At 36.5% G+C, this 24,904-nt stretch overlaps 2 protein-coding genes across 2 annotated transcripts in view; one reads left to right on the plus strand and one right to left on the minus strand.

The window, feature by feature from the left end:
- Window positions 1–9,804: 9,804 nt before the first annotated feature.
- LOC124374937 lies at window positions 9,805–10,398 on the minus strand. Its single transcript, XM_046833100.1, has one exon. The coding sequence runs from the start codon at window positions 10,396–10,398 to the stop codon at window positions 9,805–9,807; it is 594 nt and encodes a 197-aa protein (XP_046689056.1).
- Window positions 10,399–19,208: 8,810 nt separating this feature from the next.
- Window positions 19,209–24,904, plus strand: part of LOC124375022 (serine/threonine-protein phosphatase 4 regulatory subunit 1-like) — a 174,863-nt gene continuing 169,167 nt past the window's right edge. The window contains exon 1 of the mRNA XM_046833179.1: window positions 19,209–19,417. Within this exon, the coding sequence (XP_046689135.1) occupies window positions 19,209–19,417 (209 nt within the window). The remainder of the gene's footprint in view (window positions 19,418–24,904) is intronic.

Raw genomic sequence — 24,904 nt, forward strand, 5'->3', positions numbered from 1 at the left:
AAGTGATTGCCAAATACGAATATTAAGTACAATCAGACTCAGCTACCCCCATAAAGACCAACCTATAGGAGAAAAGTATTGACGTAGTCTCAGTCTCGTAGTTTGGTGCTGATATAATAACTATTATCTATTTGCGTCTGGCGATTAGTTTAAGTGATTGCCAAATACGAATATTAAGTACAATCAGACTCAGCTACCCCCATAAAGACCAACCTATAGAAGAAAAGTATTGACGTAGTCTCAGTCTCGTAGTTTGGTGCTGATATAACTATTATCTATTTGTGTCTGGCGATTAGTTTAAGTGATTGCCAAATACGAATATTAAGTACAATCAGACTCAGCTACCCCCATAAAGACCAACCTATAGAAGAAAAGTATTGACGTAGTCTCAGTCTCGTAGTTTGGTGCTGATATAACTATTATCTATTTGTGTCTGGCGATTAGTTTAAGTGATTGCCAAATACGAATACTAAAGTAAAATCAGATTTAGCTAACCACATAAAAACCGATCTTCGAGTGAAATAAGTGAGTTGTCTTCGCCTCGTATTCTGGTGCTTATATAATAACTGTTATCTAGTTGTGACTGACTATTAGTTCTAAGTGATTACCAGATACGAATATTAAAGTACAATCTGACTCAGCTTACCTCATAAAGACCGACCTTTAGAATAAAAGTATTGACGTGGTCTTAGTCTCCTAGTCTGGTGCTTATATAATAACTATTATCGAGTTTTGACTGACTATTAGTTCTAAGTGATTACCAGATACGAATATTAAAAAATCAGATTCAGTCAACCCTATAAAACCAAGGTTGCTACACTCCATGGCATTGTGTAACGTGTATTTGTTTAATCTTATAATTAATGAAGTATTGGCAAATCGGTTGATAGGAACTGTGATGTCTAGAGGTAGTAGACTATAGAGTTTAACTATTTAAGATCAGTGGCATGAATAGCTTTAATTTTTTGTGGGTGTGCGGAGGGGGGAGGGGTCCACTCCTTTAAATTCAAATGCGTATCAAATTCCTTATCAAACTCTGTACTTTAGAGCTAAGTTTTTATACTGAGTTCGTTCATGTCAATTCTATGGACGTTCCATGGTTCATTTCATATGAAAGTGACATGCTTCGTTCGAACTTGTTAAATTTAACGTTACAATATCATCTCTTATGGTGGGTGGGTGGTAGGTATATAATATCTACCTCATCGTTGAGATTGTAAATGAATGTACAGTAGTAGGTAGTAGTTTTTATTTAATGACTCGTGCTTTTGAAGTTAGAGTACTCTTAGGTCGACGTTATAAAATAGTGTGCAGAGTACTAAGTAAAAATCAGTAAAATTATATTTTCAGTGTTTTAACGAATATGTTATTGTGAGAGATACGAAAATGTAAGCTTTTTGTCACCATAAGATCTCATGTTGTATTCCGAACTTGGCATTGGTATTGTAGAGCCACACTTCACTATTTGTAACATTTGTAACCCGGAGCTAGCAGTGTAATAAACACAATGGCATTTTAATGAGTGAAAGTTAACGAGTTTTCTTAATAGTCTGGAATGTTTGTTTTAAACTTCACATTTCAAAAGATTGAAACCTTCATTATCATATATATCTAAAGTTAGTCGTATATATTACTGAAATCGTACCTACATCAATCTGTAAGAAAATATGGTATATTACGACTCATCTGCCTTGTGTGAAAGTTATAAGATCAGACCAAAACAGTATAATTTAGTAACAACATGGTTATATTCAGCGTTTAGTGGAAGTGTCAGATCGTGAAGTTTTCCATTTATAAAAAAATTACTATCTATTAAAATATTTTTAATTTATACAAATATGAATTGCCTTTATGGCCATAATGGTATAACCGGTTATTGCTCCGTTTTTACTGTTTTCTAAAAGTTCTAAAAACGCCCTATATAATACAACGAATTTGTTTAAAAAAATACTTTTAATATACCAATATGATTATGTATTGTACTATGTAATTTGTTAAAAATAATCCAAAAGAGTCAATCTCAATTGATTTTGATAAAATCAGAATGTTTTAAAAGCATTAACAGCAAATCCCAACGTGCGGTTGAATATGGACCGTGCCAAGATGGACGCAGTTGGCACGGCTGATATTGCGAATCTCACGTGGAGGGGACGCCCAATCGGAGTGCGCCGGGTCCGCCAATCGCCGCTGCCACAACCGCCGTACCACTGGTTGCCCCTACCCTACCACGGCACGGCGCGCCATACCAACACTAGAGTATAATGTATTCGCATGGCTCACCACATCTCGCTGTACGCGGTGTCACCATTGTTGAGTGCCAATGTATCAATGTTACAAGGGGATCCGCCACTATCTACAACTTTTCCTTTGCTAATTTTAATTTTTATTATTACATGTGTTTAAAGGGCACTAATTATACGATTTTATCAATAAAAAGTGTTTTATTCATTTCTTCTGAGTTTTTTCATTTTGATTAATTTTATTACGTTTGTTGTAGTCTTTGAAAATATGAAATATTTTTAGTGTTTGATAACTTATTTTAATGAATTTTATTTCATTTTGATTTAAATAAAATAATGAAAATTTCCGGTATTTAAACTATCCTGACCCAAATAAAAAGAAAATTTTTATATCCTTAATTAATGTTACCAATAGTTTTGTATATTTTTATTTATTAAATAAAAATCAAACATGATAAAAGGTTCTAGAAGGCGCTAAACCTTCATTATATTACTATAAACAAGTGGTAAAAACGTCAAAGGCATAGGTCAATTACATACAGTTTATGCTTCAAGAAAATATATTGAATAATAGGTATTACCTAAAATTGTATTGTAATAGCATCAAATGATATAAAATATGTTCAAGATGTTAAAATGTCCCCTAGAAGCTCATTGGTTCTTATGCAACTCCTTCCCTGGCTCATTTTTACTCTTCCTCTTTTAGTTTAGCAAACTTTAATACTTTTCTGTACTTTTTGAACTTTTCAGTTCTGCGACCTTGCGCAGCCGCCGCAAGCGATCGCCGTTCTTTTTCTTTTCAGCCAGTTAATCAAAGCCTCTGGCCTTTCCATTTTCCGCTGGTGTATCATCTACATTCACACTGCTAGAAGGTTCATAAGTCTTTTTGGATGTAGCAGAATGAATCATCTTGAAGTCTGTCCTTTTCATTAGGCTTACTCTATCTCTTCATAATCCGAATTTTATTTTATTCATCGGTTATTGTTTAAGCTTTTTTACTCTTACTGTATTGTTGTTTACTGTAATAAACACAATTTAATAACAAAAAAGAAAATGTTCACAGTACCTTACTTAATTGGTACACACTAACCAACAAAACATAATACACCTAAGGCCCAACCACAGCAAATCATGACCAGCAGTCAACACCAAACATAACCTCAAAAAGAAATGAGGTGAGGATAAGAATACCATAAATGTTCAAAGACACAGCTGCTTACAAATACAATATAAAATTCCTCCATCACCAAACGGTATAAGAAGAACTAAAAGATTAGTTATTTTATATAGAACCTGGGAAAAACAATATTGTGTATTATGTTTTTATGAAACACGTATTTTACAGATATACGTATTACATAGCCACTAAAGCGGTATGCATTATTATAATTACGAAATATTATAATTAGTCGTTAGAATGAAATTGGATTGTGTGTCACAAAACGCTATGGTTACTTCGAAAATTACCGATACACCGAATACTTGTAATTTTTCCTCAATAAACAGTACTCAGATTGACTTCAAACTTTGTATACATGTTAAAAGCTGCAAGAAGAAAAAACAAAATGAGATTGTCAAAAGATGTATAAAATGGCTAAGCAGATCCTATTAAATTGACAAATTACGTTGTACTTGTAGACAGACCGGAGATGGTATCTTACGTTACACCACTCGCACACGTTTCTGTTGTGTTGTGTATTGTCCTTTCGAATTGGGGATAGCCGCCTTTGGTGTCGGCCATTTTGGACTTTTTACCATATGAGCCATGTTAAACTCAAAACAATCTTAATCGTCCATTTTTCGTCGTAAACCTTTGCAACGTGCCAAGTTTTACAGTAATTATATAATCGATGTCAACTTTATTAGAACTTAGATAATTATTAACGAATGGCGATTTAATAAAGCTTCTCATTTTTTGTTTATTGTTGGAATACTCGAAGATACAAAAAATTGTGCTCATGTCACATATGACCATTTGGAATACTTAATAACTTAAGCAAAAGTGTAGTCAGCGACCCAATGCAAGAAGGTGAAGTCTGTGGGATCCTGCTCATGTCGGTGTATGTTTTTGTTGTAATATGTTCCGCACAAGGGTATGGCTCTGGAACCCGATGATTTAGAACATTGTTAAGTGTACAAGAATTAGGTGTTGGTATTGGGCACTGACATCGGGCAACTATCAGTACAGCAAAGACTGGGATTCCCATGGTTTGTACCTCACGTAACCTGCTTGCCTTGTGTTATTCAGGAATATACAGGACCTTCTACAATTGACTCTTTTATTTGTCCATTTGTGCAGAAATTCCGGTACGTTCTGTTGAGTCCTTGGATACTCCGTTGTGTAGGTTTACTAGCTATAAAGTAATGGGATATGCCGAGGAAGAGTCGGTGTTAGGTAATATGAGGATTGTACATGTACAAGATGTTACGACATTCTGTAGAAACGGGGCCTTTACATAGAATTAAGTCAGGCATGTTCAGTAATTCTTACTTTCATCTTAATCCGCCAAATTGGATTTATCTTAATTCATTAAAGAAATATTTCGATTTATATTTAAAATAAAGAAAGATCTATACGAAATCTCTTTAAATTTATTTGTTATACAGTAGTGGTATTTCATATTAACGACCATAAATCTTTAGAAATCTCAAGAAAAGTACAAATGCTCTCCTCTCAATGAAGAAACAATATTAATGTTATTTTTTCAAGATCAATTGAAAAAATTACAACTGAATAATTACTGCTCTTGTAAAAATAATTTATCTATCCATGCATGTTCATACATGAAAAGTGTAGTTTATGGTTAATAAACGTCTGCCGTTTTTATAAACAAATTTAAAAATACAATAAATTATTTTAAAATTTCCAAAAAACATGCAGTACATTTAGTGAAAAAACGAGTTGATTACAGGTAAATTAATACGAAATGTCAACAGTTAATAATGTGACAGTGCTATACGGTAAATATAAAACTCAGTATTGCTAGGTGCTCTACAGGTTTTAGCGACACGTAGTAAACCTGTAATGTAGTTGTGTGTAGGTTATCATTTGTGAACTAAGCTAAGATTATGGTTGATAAGTGTTGGCTTTTCAATCACTATATGATGCATAGTATTGTGCTGGACGTTTATTATCAGGGAGCTGGAGGAAGTGAACCATTACCGTAGTGGTTATAGTATGCAATTTATGTGTTTTTCATGATGAAGATAATGGCGAAGATAGCTTGAAGGAGGCGGGAGTTATAGATATCACTTTAGTCTTCTAATGAAGAGGGTGTGAAATTTGTTTATAATTACGTTTTCAAACATTTCCAAATAACTTAACCAAATAGTTTCTTAATATGATTAGTTAATGTTTGTTATTGATCAAATGTATTCCTTGTAATTCTTATGCGTAATTTAATTTTTGTTGTGAAGTAATTGTTTTTGTACCAACTCTTAAATCGCCTCTTTGGTCTGCATTGTTGAACATAATACAGTACAACAGCACATTTACTCGTACATTGAGTAAATCATTGGATTATTTTAGGGTATCTATTGATCTCTTGTAAAGGTCCTTAGGTCTTTAGGACTATTTTACCAAAAAAATATACCGGAGCCCGGGCCCTCAGTGAGCCTGAACCGAACCACGCCACACTTGGCGGTGCCACACTGTATGGGGGCGGGTGGCGGTACATGACGGGGCCGGACCCTCAGTGAGCCTGGACCGAACCACGCCACAATGTATGGCGGGTGGTGGTACATGACGGGGCCGGGCCCTCAGTGAGCCTGGACCGAACCATGCCACACTTGGCGGTGCCACACTGTATAGGGGCGGGTGGCGGTACATGACGGGGCCGGGCCCTCAGTGAGCCTGAACCGAACCACGCCACACTTGGCGGTGCCACACTGTATAGGGGCGGGTGGCGGTACATGACGGGGCTGGGCCCTCAGTGAGCCTGGATCGAACCACGCCACAATGTATGGGGGCGGGTGGTGGTACATGACGGGGCCGGGCCCTCAGTGAGCCTGGACCGAACCACGCCACACTGTATGGGGGCAGGTGGCGGTACATGACGGGGCCGGGCCCTCAGTGAGCCTGGACCAAACCATGCCACACTTGGCGGTGCCACACTGTATGGGGGCGGGTGGTGGTACATGACGGGGCCCGCCAAAGCTGAGTACGGCCCTAGTTCTCAATGACCCTTTTATTCTTCGCCGATAAGTGATGGTCTTCAGTTAGTGTAGACGCGTCGATCCTCGACGAACGTTCTTGGGGATAGCACGCCGAAATTTTTCTTCGGCCTAAATTTCCTCCCTCTGAGCAAACTTTGTTGAGTTCGGTTAAGAACCCATTGTGCCGCAATCATTGCAGACCGTTTCTTGCCGAGGTTTTTTTGTCAAATTCTGAGCTGTATGTATCATACTATATGTAACTAGTATTAAGTTTACTATGGAATCAATGAGAAGAAATTTGTTAAATGAAGGATATATAACGACTCTTAAAAACTATGAAACTGGTACATAATCTATTAGCATTACACAGAAGAAAGAAAGATGTTGTATCACTTTTGCATTTTTAAGTGACAAATATCCAAAAAGACCCTGTCTTGTCTACCTTACAGTACAATCTTCACAAGAAGAAGGAATAGAAGATAGCGCTGTAATGTATGATGATGTCCAAAAAAGATGTTAAAAGTAAGCGTTTGAGATTATTAAAGGTGTAAGATTATTGTTATAGGGAATAAACAGAGATCGACAGCAGGGAACAGGTTGTATTGTTTTTGGAATTTGTGCAATTCATACTCTTGTTTTGAAAGGCCAGGCCCTATTAATGTTGTTTGCAATTCAAAATTGACATTTCTGTAAAGTTATGTCAAGTCCGCTTTGAAGTCTTCACTAATATATTCGTTTCTTGCCTCTGTCGTTGCTGGCTGACGCCCGCTTGATATATGCTGTAGACACAACAGTAGACAAATTCGTAGATAGTGTTCTGGGCAAACGAAATAAAATACTGTTTTAAGGTATATTCCGTGATATCTCCGTACAACTTAACCATGTTCTATAAATTTATGTTTAGGTGTGTTTATAATATTAGCTCTCACGGAGTCTTTTGTGTTTTAGACACTCTAGAAGTTTGACCTGTAACGTGGTATGTTTAATACCTTTCTCGAGGGATAACAGCATCGAAGTTGCTCCTGCAGCCCTACAATAAATACTTCCATCTTTTTCACACAATCATGAATAATAATTTCTAGGTTTGCATTTCAATATGATTGGTTCAAAGTGATACACAGGATGTCTTCAAATATCCTGTATGATCTTTTTATAGCATACTTGTAAATGCTTTTGAGTTCTTGTTTATAAACTCTTTGAAGTAACTTTCATTATATAGGGTGGATAACAACTGTCCTAATGTAAATATTAAAATATAGTAATGAGCTTCATTTTGATTTTTTAAATATTTTCAATACAATATTTATATCCGGAAAATTCACAATTGAATCATATATCACCCACGTCTATTTTTCTTATGTTGATATCTGTTTACACGTCATGTTTGTTAAGTGATGATGCTCTAACCAGTGAAAGTGTTCTAGTTTACTATTATGTGAAATTCAATAAGCTATTTGCTTCTGAACCAAAATGTGAATAATGATAAAATTTATTGAATTACCAAATATTGGAAAACTGTCTAAACAATTATTATACATATATCCAGAGCGTACATTGAGAGAAAGTGAATGATCAACTTTCGTTTTAACTTCCGTTGGGCATTATAAACTCATTCATTTCGACACAACTAAAACGATTCAACATTATAAGAATATTACGTGTGTTAAACACTTTTTATTAATATTTCTATTTATTTGGTTTTTAATAATAGCCTTGTACATGCCCAGTTAATTCTCAGGATAGTCCCTTCTACGAAATAAAGTTCTGGGTATGCACGAAGTATGCTGATCGGTGTGAAATGCATCATTCGTTCGGGTGTAGTTTCTGCAATCGGTTAGATGAATCATTGGATAACAATATAACTTATCAATGTATTGATTAGATGGATGAATGAACAATATTAATTTTATATACGAATAATTCAGTTGTATAATTCAGTTATTGATACTTTTTTACAGTGTTTATTTTTGCTAACACTATAATTTGAAGCTATGAAATTATAATATTATATTATATCCCAATAATGTTAATTATATCTTCTCTTAATAATAAATTAATACTAATATTGATTATTGTATTGATCAATATTTACTGTATTTAGCGTGTACGGATATGTCAGTGTTAAAACGTTCCTCGCAACAATAAGACTAGTTTTGCTCCCAGAATAAAATATCAGCACATTTAAGCCTAAATACTTCTGTATCTATTATGTATCTGAAGGTGTTACAGAAGCTAATTAAACAATTCAATGAAATACGCTGTGTCAGGGAAACAGAGTAATTGACGGAAACTGAGCGAGCAATCGTTCGAATGAAATTCAGGTGAATTAAAAAAGAACTGAATGACTCATTGTCGGTACACCCATACGGCTGAATCGTCATGGGTTGATTCGGCCGCGTGATTCAGCAACTGCCCTACTGTTTACTCATATATAAATAATTATTCTAACCTATTAAAATAATCGTTGATTTTTGTACGGCGATCTTAGGTACCTATATGTAAAACTAATATTTTATGAACATATATACATATTTGGTGTAAATTTAAAAGTTTTGTATTCTAGAAGTGACTTTTGTTGATTTAAAATAGGCTACATCCGACTACTTGTAGGGGCTCTAAAGTTTTAGAACTGCGCATGATCAGTCAGTTCAGTAGTGATGCAGATAGCAAAGCCAAAGTTAATACAATTTATATTCCAAATTGCATTAAAAATATTGGTTAATCGCCGTTTTAAACCAACTGTGACGAATAAAGATGTGAATGTTTTCGTATAAGGAACTCAAAACTTATGGGCTTCCTTGACATGGCTGTAAGGCATGTTTACGGCTTGAGAATAAGGAGAGAAGTGAACGTATGCCTCAGTGAGCAATTCTTTCCCAGTCCGAAAAACAACAAAACTTTTTTACGATTATTCTGTGTTGCATGAACTTGGTAAGGATTTCTACCTTATACTGGAAGAAAATACTTTTAGACCGTAATGGGCTCCTTACGCCTGCGTATGTATATATGTGTTTTCATCGGGACAATTAGCCACTCATTTACAGCACTGAACGTATTTTATACCGAAATTCAACGCTTTCTGACCTACATGTATGTATTTCCTTGATTTAGGTAATTTGACAAAATTGACTATGGCCACGTGTTTAACGAAGTCTTACTCCTACGCATATATATGTATGAAACATATAAAACATATGCATGTTAATTCCTTGTTATTCAAGAGGAAATCGAGTGCGACGCAGCAGGTAACTTTTTGTTGTAATCTTAAAAATCATTGGTAATACCTTTCCATCCCAACAAGATTCAAAAATGTATAACCACCAAAAGAAATTAAAACTTTGTTCACGTTTTGTATCGTAAACAACATAGTTAAATATCGAATCTATAACATATTAATTAACATGTTTCTTTAGATTCCGGTTTCTTGCTGGATGCTCCAGATACATGGTGATGATTGGAGTGTCTCGCAGAGTGGGCGAGAGCGTCCCGCGTCTCTGTCTCGGTTCATCTGAACGTGTTTACGCTTTGTTGTATGTTCACTTTCCTGTTTACACAGTAGTGTCTCGCAGAGTGGGCGAGAGCGTCCCGCGTCTCTGTCTCGGTTCATCTGAACGTGTTTACGCTTTGTTGTATGTTCACTTTCCTGTTTACACAGTAGTGTCTCGCAGAGTGGGCGAGAGCGTCCCGCGTCTCTGTCTCGGTTCATCTGAACGTGTTTACGCTTTGTTGTATGTTCACTTTCCTGTTTACACAGTAGTGTCTCGCAGAGTGGGCGAGAGCGTCCCGCGTCTCTGTCTCGGTTCATCTGAACGTGTTTACGCTTTGTTGTATGTTCACTTTCCTGTTTACACAGTAGTGTCTCGCAGAGTGGGCGAGAGCGTCCCGCGTCTCTGTCTCGGTTCATCTGAACGTGTTTACGCTTTGTTGTATGTTCACTTTCCTGTTTACACAGTAGTGTCTCGCAGAGTGGGCGAGAGCGTCCCGCGTCTCTGTCTCGGTTCATCTGAACGTGTTTACGCTTTGTTGTATGTTCACTTTCCTGTTTACACAGTCTAAATGACGTCTTTTTTGATACGGTGGTCGGTAATCAACTGCCTGTGCGTCATGTTGTATGTTTCTTCTATTATAATCTCGGCGACAAGATTCTTTCTTGCAGATGAAACCTGACGATGGCGAATGTGTCGGTGTCCTCGTGCCGCGTGGTGTTGGCGGCCACGACGACCGCGGTGCGGTATTGTTGTGCTGCTCCTCGTGGAGCCCCAGAGGCTCAAAACTCGTTTCTCAGACTCCTCGCCTCAGTCCAAATACAACCTTATTGGGAGGAAATGTAGAGCCAGTCGCCTAGTCGCCCCCCCCCCCTCTTCACCGGCGGCGCACCGTATCCCTTTCTGAACTGAATCGTAGAATAACAGTTCAATTCAAAGTATTATTGACAGTTCATCATTGGTTCATAGGATTAACAACACTTTGACATATTGTTTTTGGACAGTAGTGTACTCAGGAGGGACCTTCCTCGAGAGGAAGGAAATAACAGCGGAGGGGACGGTTAATTCGTGAAAAAATTGTGTACGGTAGATTCACTAGTTAAAAAATGTTGAAGCCGCCTACATTTTTTAACCAAAGACATCTTTACTGACGAAGCGTCTGGACACTGTCTGTATCTTTTAAGATTTTTATCGAACATCTCTATTATATTTTAATTAACTTAGTTGTTAGTTCCATAAAGTGATGTTTTGGTACATGCAATATATAATGTTAAAAGATATTCCTGTATGTAATGTAATGTTTATTCTGTGAAGTATCGAACGGAGACTTCTAGAATTACTTTTCAAAATGTGTTTTGATATTTTAACATTTATTGATCAACTCAGTTAATTTTAACTGTAACTAGCCCCAGCTATATACTAAGGCGATATATACTAGAGTATGGTTCCTAATAGTTTTATTGTTGGCGGCATCTCTTCAACTAGTGCCCCAAGGTGGGCAAAATTATTAGATGTCATATTTTGTTCTTCTAGCTAATTAAATAGGCACACCAGGATACTCACAATATCGATGGAAAATGTAGTTAAGGTGGAATATTGTAAATGATTATGTAAATAATGACAATTGAAAAATACCACAAATTTCACTCGCTGCGTGTCTTCTTCATTTGCACGTAATACCGCTAATATTCTTTGATATGCATGTGCAGTAGCTTGTATTCGGAAGTTTGTACTTTCTAATGTACAAATGTCTCTGTTTATGGACACATATAAAGAGTTTTATATATGCATTTTTTATAATGAGTTAGCCCTCGTAGTGTCGGTCTAAATGTGTTCTTGCCTTTTTTTTTATTAAGGTTTTGGTCATGGTCAAAATATCGGCCTTGAAGGAGGAAGGAATTTTTAGGGAATTCTTAGTGACAGCGCGTCGGTCCAATTGAGTGAGAGTGGGCCTGCTAGAACTATTGTCCGACATTTCGGTTCCCAGATCCACGGCCTTTGTCACGGTCTTCCCGGAAGGTCGGCCCCCGCCCACGCAGATTTTAATCGATCTCACCCCCAAGAGCCGTTTCTGGAACTGTCCCGCCTGCCTTGGCGCGTAAATCTCCGGAGCCATTCTGTCCGGTGACCGGTCCGGTCCAGTAGCCATGATCACCCCTCCCTCACACACGCGCCTTACCAGAACTACATCACAGAAAAGTGAAATTGGGTTGAATTTGAAATTCAATAGTAAACATATTTATTGCGTGATATGTTAGAAACACAATCAATCTTTTTATATACGCAATGTAATATAATATTACATAGGAACGGTATATTGATTCAAAAACACATCTTCTTACTTATCAGTGTTTTATATTTACAAGAACTAATAAAGGCTCTTCGTCCCTAACATTGGATATAGATATATGTCAGGAGCGCAATCTTACATCCGCAAGTCACTTCATATTTACTCATTCATGCTCACCCTCTTTGGTCGAACCGTTTTGAATTCGTCGTTGGCAAACTAAAATTGTGTTAAAGAACTTTCCAAACATAATTGTTAACTAAACACAATCAGTAAGCTACAAAGCTATGTTCTTCTTACATACTAGCAGTTTTCAAGTAAGCTACTGAAAATAATTGTCACGTTATCCTCGACACTATTAATTCTCATCGTAAATTCAAAAGAAGAAACGTAAATGCTGAAGATTTTTAAAATTAACTTTTTTAATCGTACAACATAATATATCTTATAGAACTAATTAACAATATTTTAATTTCGTGGATATGGCAAATTTAAAAACAATAGTGCTTTAGATTTAAAATATTGTGAAAATGTGGTAGTAACCCATATCATTAGAAAGCCAATTTCTTTCATTTAGTAGTCATGAACTTTATTTTAGTGTAACATTCATTATTAAGAAAATATTGGATTTTCCCGTATGTAGTAACCCTTTTTTATAACTTCATATTTAACGAGAGTGTAGGCTTTTAATAAGCTTTAAAATTCTGTACAAGACAACTCCTCTTTACATTTAAAAATATTGGAAGTTCGAAACTGAAATTCCAAATCAAATTGATTTCAAACTTATTGCCTCATAGTCTTGTTGAAAGGTTTTCCTCCAACACTCCAAAAAAGTGAGAAATAGATTCTGCATAGTACATTAAGTAATTATGCTCTGTATAATAAATGTGTGATATTCACCAATGGTTGTTCATCTAGAAGATTTTCACAGCTTTATATCGTCAGCCTGTGGATGTTCGGACTGAGAGTCTGATTGGTTTAATATTGCAATTGTATGACTTTGCACAGTCCGCCGACATACCCCCTCACGAAGATCAAAGTTATATATCCTGTTTAATGTTATTCAAAAGTGTGAACAAAGCGATCAGTCACTTGTTGATATTTTGATTTTAAAGGATTCAATCTGAAATCATATCATAGCTGAGAATTCATAAATAAACAATATGTAAAATATTTCATAACTCTGTCCGATTGTCCGATGGCGGCTCCCTTACATGTAAAGAACGACCGCTTTTGTCTTAACGTACAAAAAAGATCAGAATCATTACTTTAAGTAATTAAATATTTATAGCAGTTATGGAGCTGTACAATGTTCTGTATGGTACAGTATGGCGGCCTAAGAGCACTTGTGAGCGCCGCCAGTAGGACACGCCTCCACTCCGTCACGGCAACGGCAGTTCCATCTTGTCTGTGCAGTTGTGCTTAGTACCACTTGCGTCATATTTACTGAGCTGAAGCTTAGCACATAACGATAGGTGCGTAAGTTCCAGTTTGCCCTTGCAATTCTGTGTTACACATAGTAACACTTGCGTTATATTTACTGAGCTGGAGCTTAGCACATAACGATAGGTGCGTAAGTTCCCGTTTGCCCTTGCAATTCTGTGTTACACATAGTACCACTTGCGTCATATTTACTGAGCTGGAGCTTAGCACATAACGATAGGTGCGTAAGTTCCAGTTTGCCCTTGCAATTCTGTGTTACACATAGTAACACTTGCGTTATATTTACTGAGCTGGAGCTTAGCACATAACGATAGGTGCGTAAGTTCCAGTTTGCCCTTGCAATTCTGTGTTACACATAGTAACACTTGCGTTATATTTACTGAGCTGGAGCTTAGCACATAACGATAGGTGCGTAAGTTCCCGTTTGCCCTTGCAATTCTGTGTTACACATCGTACCACTTGCGTCATATTTACTGAGCTGCACCTTAGCACATAACGATAGGTGCGTAAGTTCCAGTTTGTCTTTGCAATTCTGTGTTACACATAGTAACACTTGAGTCATATTTACTGAGCTGGACCTTAGCACATAACGATAGGTTCATAAGTTCCTGTTTGTCTTTGCAATTCTGTGTTACACATAGTACCACTTGTGTCATATTTACTGAGCTGGAGCTTAGCACATAACGATAGGTGCGTAAGTTCCTGTTTGTCTTTGCAATTCTGTGTTACACATAGTACCACTTGTGTCATATTTACTGAGCTGAAGCTTAGCACATAACGATAGGTGCGTAAGTTCCAGTTTGTCTTTGCAATTCTGTGTTACACATCGTACCACTTGCGTCATATTTACTGAGCTGGACCTTAGCACATAACGATAGGTTCGTAAGTTCCTGTTTGTCTTTGCAATTCTGTGTTACACATCGTACCACTTGCGTCATATTTACTGAGCTGGACCTTAGCACATAACGATAGGTGCGTAAGTTCCAGTTTGTCTTTGCAATTCTGTGTTACACATAGTACCACTTGCGTCATATTTACTGAGCTGAAGCTTAGCACATAACGATAGGTTCGTAAGTTCCAGTTTGTCTTTGCAATTCTGTGTTACACATCGTACCACTTGCGTCATATTTACTGAGCTGGACCTTAGCACATAACGATAGGTTCGTAAGTTCCTGTTTGTCTTTGCAATTCTGTGTTACACATAGTACCACTTGTGTCATATTTACTGAGCTGAAGCTTAGCACATAACGATAGGTTCGTAAGTTCCAGTTTGTCTTTGCAATTCTGTGTAACACATCGTACCACTTGCGTCATATTTACTGAGCTGGACCTTAGCACATAACGATAGGTTCGTAAGTTCCAGTTTGTCTATGCAATTCTGTGTAACACATCGTACCACTTGCGTCATATTTACTGAGCTGGACCTTAGCACATAACGATAGGTTCATAAGTTCCTGTTTGTCTATGCAATTCTGTGTTACACATCGTACCACTTGCGTCATATTTACTGAGCTGGACCTTAGCACATAACGATAGGTTCATAAGTTCCTGTTTGTCTATGCAATTCTGTGTTACACATCGTACCACTTGCGTCATATTTACCGAGCTGGAGCTTAGCACATAACGATAGGTGCGTAAGTTACAGTTTCTTTGCTGAGAGTGTCAACAAGACATAGTATGTTTGAAGTTAAATTTCTTGTAGAATTATAAAACATACATACTCTAATTTTTGCAGAACAATTCTAAAATACTCTAGGTAACATTGCAGATCTTTCTCTTCATATAAACCGTCCTCGAATTTCAACGAATATTAATAAAAGAATTAGCTAAATTGGTTTAGCCATTCTCGTGCTTAGCAAAAGATTTAGCGATTCATTGTTATTTATTGTAAGAAGTTAAGTTTAATTCCCTAAAAGGATAATGCCTGCAAGTCTGTCTACTACGTATGTGTCTCCAAAATCGATGTCTTTGGTACTCTCGTCATTCGTTCTTAGAACGCTAATCATCCATTTTTTTCGCAACATATTTAGCGATTAATTTTTTATGTTTAAGAAGATTCTTTTTGTATTGCTGACACTTTTAACCGTAAGACCGTATTGCTGGTAATTCCTTTTATCAAGCCTCCCTGAAAAGGCGAAGATACCAAAAATAATGTTTTAATCCCTTTTGATGTTTTGTGAAAAGTTAAAAATCACCAACCCGTATATGTATATTGGAATACCTCTTTAAAATATTTGAATATTGTTGTATAGCTATTTTTGAGTATACGAGTACGTTGGGTCTGTGTTGGGTACGTCAGTCTTTCTGGAGACTCGATTCCATGACTCTTTGGCAAAGAATGTCACGTGAACGAAAATTGCTGTGTAATTTCCTTGAGTTAAGTTGTCATGAGTTTGGATCCTTAATTTTTGTGTTCATATCGAACGATGATTCCTTAATGATAATAGTTCAAATTTGTAGGAATATGCATGTACGAAATAACTATGGAATACATTAAATTCGATAGGACAACTGTCAAACTAAGGTTAGATAACGTAAGCATCCTATTGCTATCTCAAGTTATAAAACAATTAACAATTAGTTTGTGCTTTTTTACCAACTATAAGTATATTTTGGATTACAATTTTAAACTAAACTTTTGAGTTTTAATCTTTTTTGACATAATGTTGTATAGTTGGCCTAAATTATCAATTAGATTGAAATGTTATTTTGTCAAAACAAATGTAAAAGTGTTTGGAGAAGATTAGTGTGGAGCTGTAGGGGTAGGATATTATGGTGATTAGCTGGAGGCCCTTAGGTCCGCTGTGGAGAATACACAGGAATGATAAATAATTACTGGCAACTATATTTTTATTTGTAGTCACTACAAAAAACCTTTTTTAAATTCATTCTATTAAACGGGAAAGTGTTATTGGCGAAGTCTTAAATGATCTTTAAGTATTTAAGGTCACAAAATTAACAGGGAGATGGTTCGTGTTTATAAATAGAATTACTGAAGTGTCATCCTCGGAATTTGTTCAAACATTTAATGTGTATACGCCGCGCTGTAGTGTACTGTGTGTGCCAGTGCACTTAATCTTAAATTGTCTTTTTCATAGTCTTCATCTAAACCTACGTGTGTTTCATTAGAAATCGTAGGTTAAGTTTCGAATGTAACACCGTATTGGTCGGTCTCATCTTTTTTTCTGACGAAGGATTCAGATTAGTTATGACTGGATCAGACCTTATAAGTAGGTTATTTAAAATGCCAAGTTAGTGTTCATTTATAGGGTGTACACTAATATCGAACATCGAATGTGCATAGGATGTTTTTATCAATGATCGAGCGAATCAGCTTAACCAATCTTTGTACTAAAAAAACTTTAGATATTAATTATATTTTTTACAATTGGCACTTTTGAGTGACAGGCGCAGAGTAGTTCTGTAAAATACTTTATATATCTAAAGCGAAATAAAAAGTTCTTTATATTGATATTTTACTCAATCTCAAATCGTCTTTGTCATAGTCTTCTTCATAACTACAAGTATGTTATGCACAGTACCAGCTGTATCAATTTTTCACACACGGTTTTAGTTTCTTGTGCGTTTAGCTTTTCTTAGCGTCTTATAACTTTCATAAATAAATCAAGGATCTCTTTTCTTTTTCATTATTAGAGATTTTATACCAACAAGTTTGTAGAACCCACTAAAACAAGTTCTTCATCGGCGGTGTAAGGAGTAGGCTGAATTTGATTTTTCGATGGTTACAGTTGAATTTTCTCACTGGTAAACTTAAAATCGTTTTCTTTTAGTTTTGAGCTGCAGCTCCCTTTCCTTATTTGCGAAGCTTTCGTTCGGTTTCACACAGTTGTTTGTGAAGAGACTTATCACATAATTTTGATTTTCCTTTTTTTGTTAGTGGATACATTTTTAACTCCATAAATGATCACCGACGCATGTTATCGTACTTGGCAACACCAAAGCTTGAACTTGATTAATCCAATTTTAAAATTTCTATTATAAAACTGCATTATTATAAGTGCCATTTGTTCCATATTAAGTTGAAATATCGTACCAAATTAATTTTTAATGTTATATTATGTTTCATAAATTGTATAGCTTAGTAACTTGTCATAAATAATATTAACGCACCTTTATACAACAATTGAAAAACTTTCAATAATAGCCCTTTAAAGGGTACCAAAAATACACATATACATGATAATAACAAACGTTACACACGTTCCTCAAAGTACTACGTAGTTCATATCTAAACTATCCCAAGATAAGCAGTCCAAAACGCAGCATATTATGAAGTGAAATCTAGTGCAGTATTAATAACCTACCGCGAAAAAGATAAAGTAGATAAAATTCCTCTCGTTTCTGTGATACCTTATTCATATTGAAAATAACAAGAGAATATGAAAGTCCAGCAATGACTTTCAATTTGTGACTTTGAACGCCTAAATCGGCGTTTGGGCACAATGCGAGGCGTCTGCTTGTTTGAACGCGCAAACTGTTAGATTGCCATAGCGGTGTTCTTTTAATTTCTTAGTAATAGATTACTCTGTAGTATTTAGTTCTATTAAACGTAATCGGTTAAAGCTTAAAAAGGAATAGACGAATCTCGTGCTTTTAGTCTCGAAGAGGGTCAGTAGGATGGGCCTGAACCTTACTGGTGTATTGTGTAGACCTTCAATGAGGTGATCAACATAATATAATGGTTATTGTTGTACCTAAACGTACATTGTGTTTGTGCATAGCATATTCTGATCAGTGAAGGAGCGAATCGACTTAACCAATATTTTTACTTGGACATTTTCCAAAATACTGTTACCCCGCACTTGGTTCTACTGTGACTTGCAGTTTACCGTTTCTATGGTGTACATTTGAAAAAAAATCAAAGAATACACGCAATTTCACTGGTAAATGTATTCTACGATTGATGGTAAAGTGGTACAAACTATTTCAGAGACATCGTCTTTATTGCCTTATGTCTGTTAGTCCTATTCGTAAAGAAAACTCCTCGGAAATGAATAGCTTGATATCCTTGAAACCAAACATGTAAGCATACATTTTATGGAATTTATATTACATATAACATACAACGGTTGTTTTGAAGCTTGGGTTGTACCTCCTAGCTATCTATAATAGTTTTATGTAATATATATTAACCTCTAAACTTATCTGCTCTGGTCTTATCTTGTTGATTAATCTAATACTGTTAATTGTGGTAACATTAGTCTACCCACGCGGGTACAATATTCAGCACATCCAAATACTTATATAAATGTAACATGTATTTATAGTTCCATAATAGTTACCTAATTATAGAATGTAAGCAATTTTAACTTTTTTCGACCACTGGTGACGCGTTGCTGACATGGGATCAATATCAGAAATTAAAGAAGAGAGGTTGTATAATCGTATTATTCAACCGATTTTAAAAGTAAAAACTCTAAAATTCATACAAAAATTTAAAGAAGGGCTTTTTTATACTCCTTGTCGGGTTTAAAGTTTGGTGAAATAATAAAACATTAGCTCTTAATAATAAATCTAATATTTTGACGATGACGACTTGTCAATGAAACGTACAATCGTATATGTTTTGGTTAGATCATGTACAAGTCTGTACCGGCCGCGTTCGCTGCTAGGGCAGAGGTACAGAATGGAACCGTTGTACTGATCTGGTACTGTTATTATGTTTCAGTAGAGGATGACGGCTACCAAGACTCTGGTGAGATGTCACCGACGGAGCAAGGCCCTGACCACATACCGCCATTGGAACGCTTGCACGGGTATTCCATCTCGGAGAACATATTTAACAGGTCAGTAGTGGGTTCAATACATTAATTTATCGTGAATGCGTGGTGTTCCGAAATAGTTTTTGTAATAAGAAATAAAGAAGAATGGACTTCTGTTGAATGCGTTGTTGTTTGTTTTTTAAAGTATTTCAAATTAGTGTGATATCACAGTGTCCTTGTGCCGTCACGTCGGGAGTACAGTGGACGAGGCACGCGTCGGTTACGGTACTGACCGGGAGAGTAGGAAGGCTTTATATAACGCGGGTGTTCGCTGGGGGTCGCGCGGCGCGGCGCTCTACATTTAGGTGCGGAGAAATGCCTTAACGTCTGCCGGTCGTAGTCGACTCGCGCCAACTCTAATCACTTTCCAAAATTAAACCAGAGGGACGGCGACCGCTATTCTGGGCCGGCTGCAGCCGACGGGGACCCATTGATGCAGCGGGGAAGCTGTAGCTGAGACAGGGGAGTCTTATAAATCAGGCTTCTCAGTTTTTGGGCTAATCGGTCCAGAGCTACAGGAGTTTCACATACAGTACAATACTCTCAGAACTAATATTATCTCTAATAAGTACTAGCATTGAATCGAGTACTATTAACTCCAACTAATCACCAATTTTTATTATCACGAAACAGAATTATTATCCAGTTGTCGTCATTGTCCTGCCACCGCGAAACATCTTTAGTCCAAAAATGTTAAATAAACGGAAAAAAATGTCATCTTGTAAATGCTAGCTGCAAAGTTTGAAAGTCTCCAGTTTCCGTACGTCTCCAATGTAGGAACTATTCCAAAATTGTATGCAGGTTTTCAACTTATATATAATCTAATAATTAACGTTGTATTCTTTGATGTGACATTCTGTTTAACTCATAATTGTTTTTATTCTACTTAGTAGTTATACAGAAAATATAGTAGTTATGCTTTTCAACTGACGTGGAATACGAGGGTAACTCTATCAGTTTTGAGGCCCGAGAACAGTTTTATGCTCCTCCTAGGAAACTGTTAAGAGATACGAGTTCAAGTGTTTTAGGAATAGAGTCAAAATACTCAGTAGTCCTATCGTTAATGACATCTTTTGTGTAGGAGGGAGGATTGTTTAGACTATCTCTTAAGTTGGAGAATTACTAGAGGTGCTTGAAGTATGATCAGACGAATAAGGTGGATGTTTAATTATATCGTTGGCATTTTCTCGTAAAAGAATTTCCACATCCCACATTAATAAACAATTATTATTTTTTATATTTTCTTATACTAAAATACCACACAGAAAATATTGAAAGCTTTACTATTTATGTACTGGGTGGTGTTATTATAACGGAAGGGAAGAACAAAATCACTAATGCCTTTGTATTCCTTGAATAACGAACCTATATTGCACAACACCATCATTGCACATTTTGATGTACAGATTTACTTCGTAATAGTAATATTTTAAACCACAAATAAACTTGATAACATTTACAAAAATGTACAAAACTTTTTAAATTTAAAATTAAAAACATATTTTCTCCTACTAAGATTTGAATGCACCACTTTACGGGCGAAAGACATTTCACAGACGATATCAATTTTATCACCCACCTGGTAAATAAATTTTGAAAAAGAAGTAAATATTGAACCTGACCACACTACGATTCTAATGCAACCTCTACGCGTTTTATAACAACTTATAACTTTACGGTTCAAACATGCTTCAAAACATTGAGGGGACGGAGCTATCCCCAGATTGGCTAGAAGCTGAAGCAATCAGCAATCAACATTACTTCGTCTGCCATTGTTTAATGGTCTAAACGTTTTGATTATGTCTTTGTTATGGGTATTTTCTTTTTTTTTGTGTTCTATCTACAGTTCTTATTACCGTTAAACAGTATGGAATTTTTGCAATTACAAGTTTTGTCACATTGGTTACGTTTTGGAATTGTTCGTTCTTTACGCACCATGCCTAGCTTTCATCTATGTCATTTTTTACTTTTCTGAATCCTTTCTATGTATATTTCTCATGTGGTGTACAGAAACTTTTCATCGATGTTTTAAGTTTATATTGGGAAGCCGTGAACCTTTACCAATATTTCCGTTACGTTGTATGCTAACCTTATTCGTTGTTCTGAGTTTGGGCTTAAGAAGTGTTATCCTTTATCATTGAGTAGTTAAGTGTTTTTCCGGATCCACCGTGATGTCTAGCTTTTGAATACGAGTATTTTAATTAGTTTCTTAATAAGGAATTAAGTACATCTAGTGTTTAAAAATTGTTAAGCTTTACTATAAATTTACGTTCTATGCTTTTCGTATGTATTATTTAACGATATGTTTTAATTTTGGATTAGAGAATGCTGATTCTTTTGATTCAAGCCTAGTGCTTTCCATAATATGTTTCATCTATGTGGCTTAATATTGGTTACACAAATTCTGAAACATTACTATGGATTTACTTAGAGCTTTTCAACTACTGTAAGTAGCATTAGTGTCATTAGTTTTATTATATCATCTTTAATATTATCAAACGAGCAAAACTGTAGTTGGCATGCGAAATGTAGTTTTCACTAGCAACGAAATTGCCATTTCTAACAGCATAGTTTTCTTCGTTTAAAAATAAGGCAGCTCAAAGTAAGTTGGTCCCACTCTGTTTTCGTACACTTATCATTAAGTCCTGAGCAGCTGGGGCTGGGGCGAGGTCAATGTTCGCCAGCACTTCCCCTAGCCTAGGCTTGTTTTGGCCCGCTGTTTAGACGGCAGCTGACAACAAGTATGGGGGACGTTGAACCCGACCGACTATCACTGCTTCATATGCTAATCCATTCTGTTTATGGCATCCCCCTAATTGGGCATTGTCGCAGGAATGTGTCTAGAGACGCCTCAGGTGAGAGGAACACTATGCCTCTGCCTTTCTTAACGTAGCCAAATCCTTAGACTAGTGGATTTGAAAAATAAAGAGGCCACGTGATTTAAATCACATCGGTATCATGAAGTATTCACCTTTTTTATAGTAATACCATACGGGTTGAAAATTATTAGAAAAAGTAATATTGTTTTGCCATTGACTTATAAAATATAATCTCCATACAACTGTTTTATAAACATGTTTAATTTTATATTTGTAATACTAGTATGTAAACTGTTAATAGTAATGCACAAAATTAAAATTTATAATGAATAGCACCATGCAATTGTGGTAGGCGTATTCGTATTTGTACAGATTGTGTACTGTACGGCACGGAGGCGGACTGTGGGTGGACCCTAGATCGGGGCCGTGGGTCGGCGGGCGGCGTCGCGACTCGCCGGAGACGTCGGAGTTGGCGGAGGCATTATTTCTGTCCGGTTTTACCCACAGTTGCCGGCGCGGCAGGTACTGAGGAAGCGCTGAAGACAGAATGCAACGGTGAGGAGAGGGAGAGGGGCCGGCTAAAAGTAACATCAAAGGGGCGACGTCTAGACGTGCTGCGGCTCGAGGTGCGAATTAATTGAAACATCGACTCGACTGCAGTCTGATGTCCTCTGTAGTGGTGATCTGAGGCATGTATTAAGGAGGCTCAGGAGCACCTACATGTACTGTAGGTACTTGCCCAGGAATAAATGAAATATCGAAAATGTAGAGCCACATTGAAAGAGTTAACTACAATCTCCCTGCCTAAGTACAAGTGATTTCCTTCACGTTTAATACAGACCACGTTGCACACGTGATATTTCTCCCAAAAACCTGATAAGAGTTGCAACAATCATCAATTGCAAACATGATCATACTTCTATGGCAATCTCCTTACCTAAGAACAGGTGATTTCCTTCACCAACGTTTAATACAGACCATACCACACAAATGATATTTCTCCCAAACAACTGATAAGAGTTGCAACAATCTTCAGTTGCAAACATAATCATACTTCTATGGCAATCTCCCTACGTAAGTACAAGTGATTTCCTTCACGTTTAATACAGACCACGCTGCACATGTGATATTTCTCCCTAAAACCTGATAAGAGTTGCAACATGTGATTTCCTTCATGTTTAATATAGACCACACAGCACTCGTGATATTTCTCCCAATAAACTGGTGCGAAATGCGACATTCTAAAGTTGCAGACACGACAATAATTCTGTAGCAATCTCCGTGTCGTAAGTACAAGTGATTTCCTTCATGTTTAATATAGACCACACTGCCCACGTGATATTTCTCCCAATAAACTGGAGCGAAATGTGACAATCTAAAGTTGCAGACACGACAATACTTTTGTGGTAATCTCCCTGTCTAAGTACAAGTGATTTCCTTCATGTTTAATATAGACCACACAGCACACATGAAATTTCTCCCATTAACTGGTGCGAAATGTGACAATCTAAAGTTGTAGACACGACAATACTTTTGTAGTAATCTCTGTGTCTGAGTACAAGTGATTTCCTTCATGTTTAATATAGACCACACCGCATACGTGATATTTCTCCCAATAAACTGGTGCGAAATGTGACAATCTAAAGTTGTACACATAACCATATTTCTGTGGCAATCTCCGTGTCTAAGTACAAGTGATTTTCTTCACGTTTAATATACACCACACTGCACACGTGATTATTCTCCCAATAAACTAGTGCGAAATGTGACAATCTAAAGTTGTACACATAACCATATTTCTGTAGCAATCTCCGTGTCTAAGTACAAGTGATTTTCTTCACGTTTAATATACACCACACTGCACACGTGATTATTCTCCCAATAAACTAGTGCGAAATGTGACAATCTAAAGTTGTAGACACGACAATACTTTTGTAGTAATCTCTGTGTCTGAGTACAAGTGATTTCCTTCATGTTTAATATAGACCACACAGCACACGTGATATTTCTCCCAATAAACTGGTGCGAAATGTGACAATCTAAAGTTGTAGACACGACAATACTTTTGTAGTAATCTCTGTGTCTGAGTACAAGTGATTTCCTTCATGTTTAATATAGACCACACAGCACACGTGATATTTCTCCCAATAAACTGGTGCGAAATGTGACAATCTAAAGTTGTACACATAACCATATTTCTGTGGCAATCTCCGTGTCTAAGTACAAGTGATTTTCTTCACGTTTAATATACACCACACTGCACACGTGATTATTCTCCCAATAAACTAGTGCGAAATGTGACAATCTAAAGTTGTAGACACGACAATACTTTTGTGGCAATCTCCGTGTCTAAGTACAAGTGATTTCCTTCATGTTTAATATAGACCACACAGCACACGTGATATTTCTCCCAATAAACTGGTGCGAAATGTGACAATCTAAAGTTGTAGACACGACAATACTTTTGTAGTAATCTCTGTGTCTGAGTACAAGTGATTTCCTTCATGTTTAATATAGACCACACAGCACACGTGATATTTCTCCCAATAAACTGGTGCGAAATGTGACAATCTAAAGTTGCAGACACGACAATACTTTTGTAGTAATCTCTGTGTCTGAGTACAAGTGATTTCCTTCATGTTTAATATAGACCACACAGCACACGTGATATTTCTCCCAATAAACTGGTGCG

This window comes from Homalodisca vitripennis, chromosome 1, assembly GCF_021130785.1.
Source record: "Homalodisca vitripennis isolate AUS2020 chromosome 1, UT_GWSS_2.1, whole genome shotgun sequence".
Classification (NCBI taxonomy): Eukaryota; Metazoa; Arthropoda; class Insecta; order Hemiptera; family Cicadellidae; genus Homalodisca; species Homalodisca vitripennis.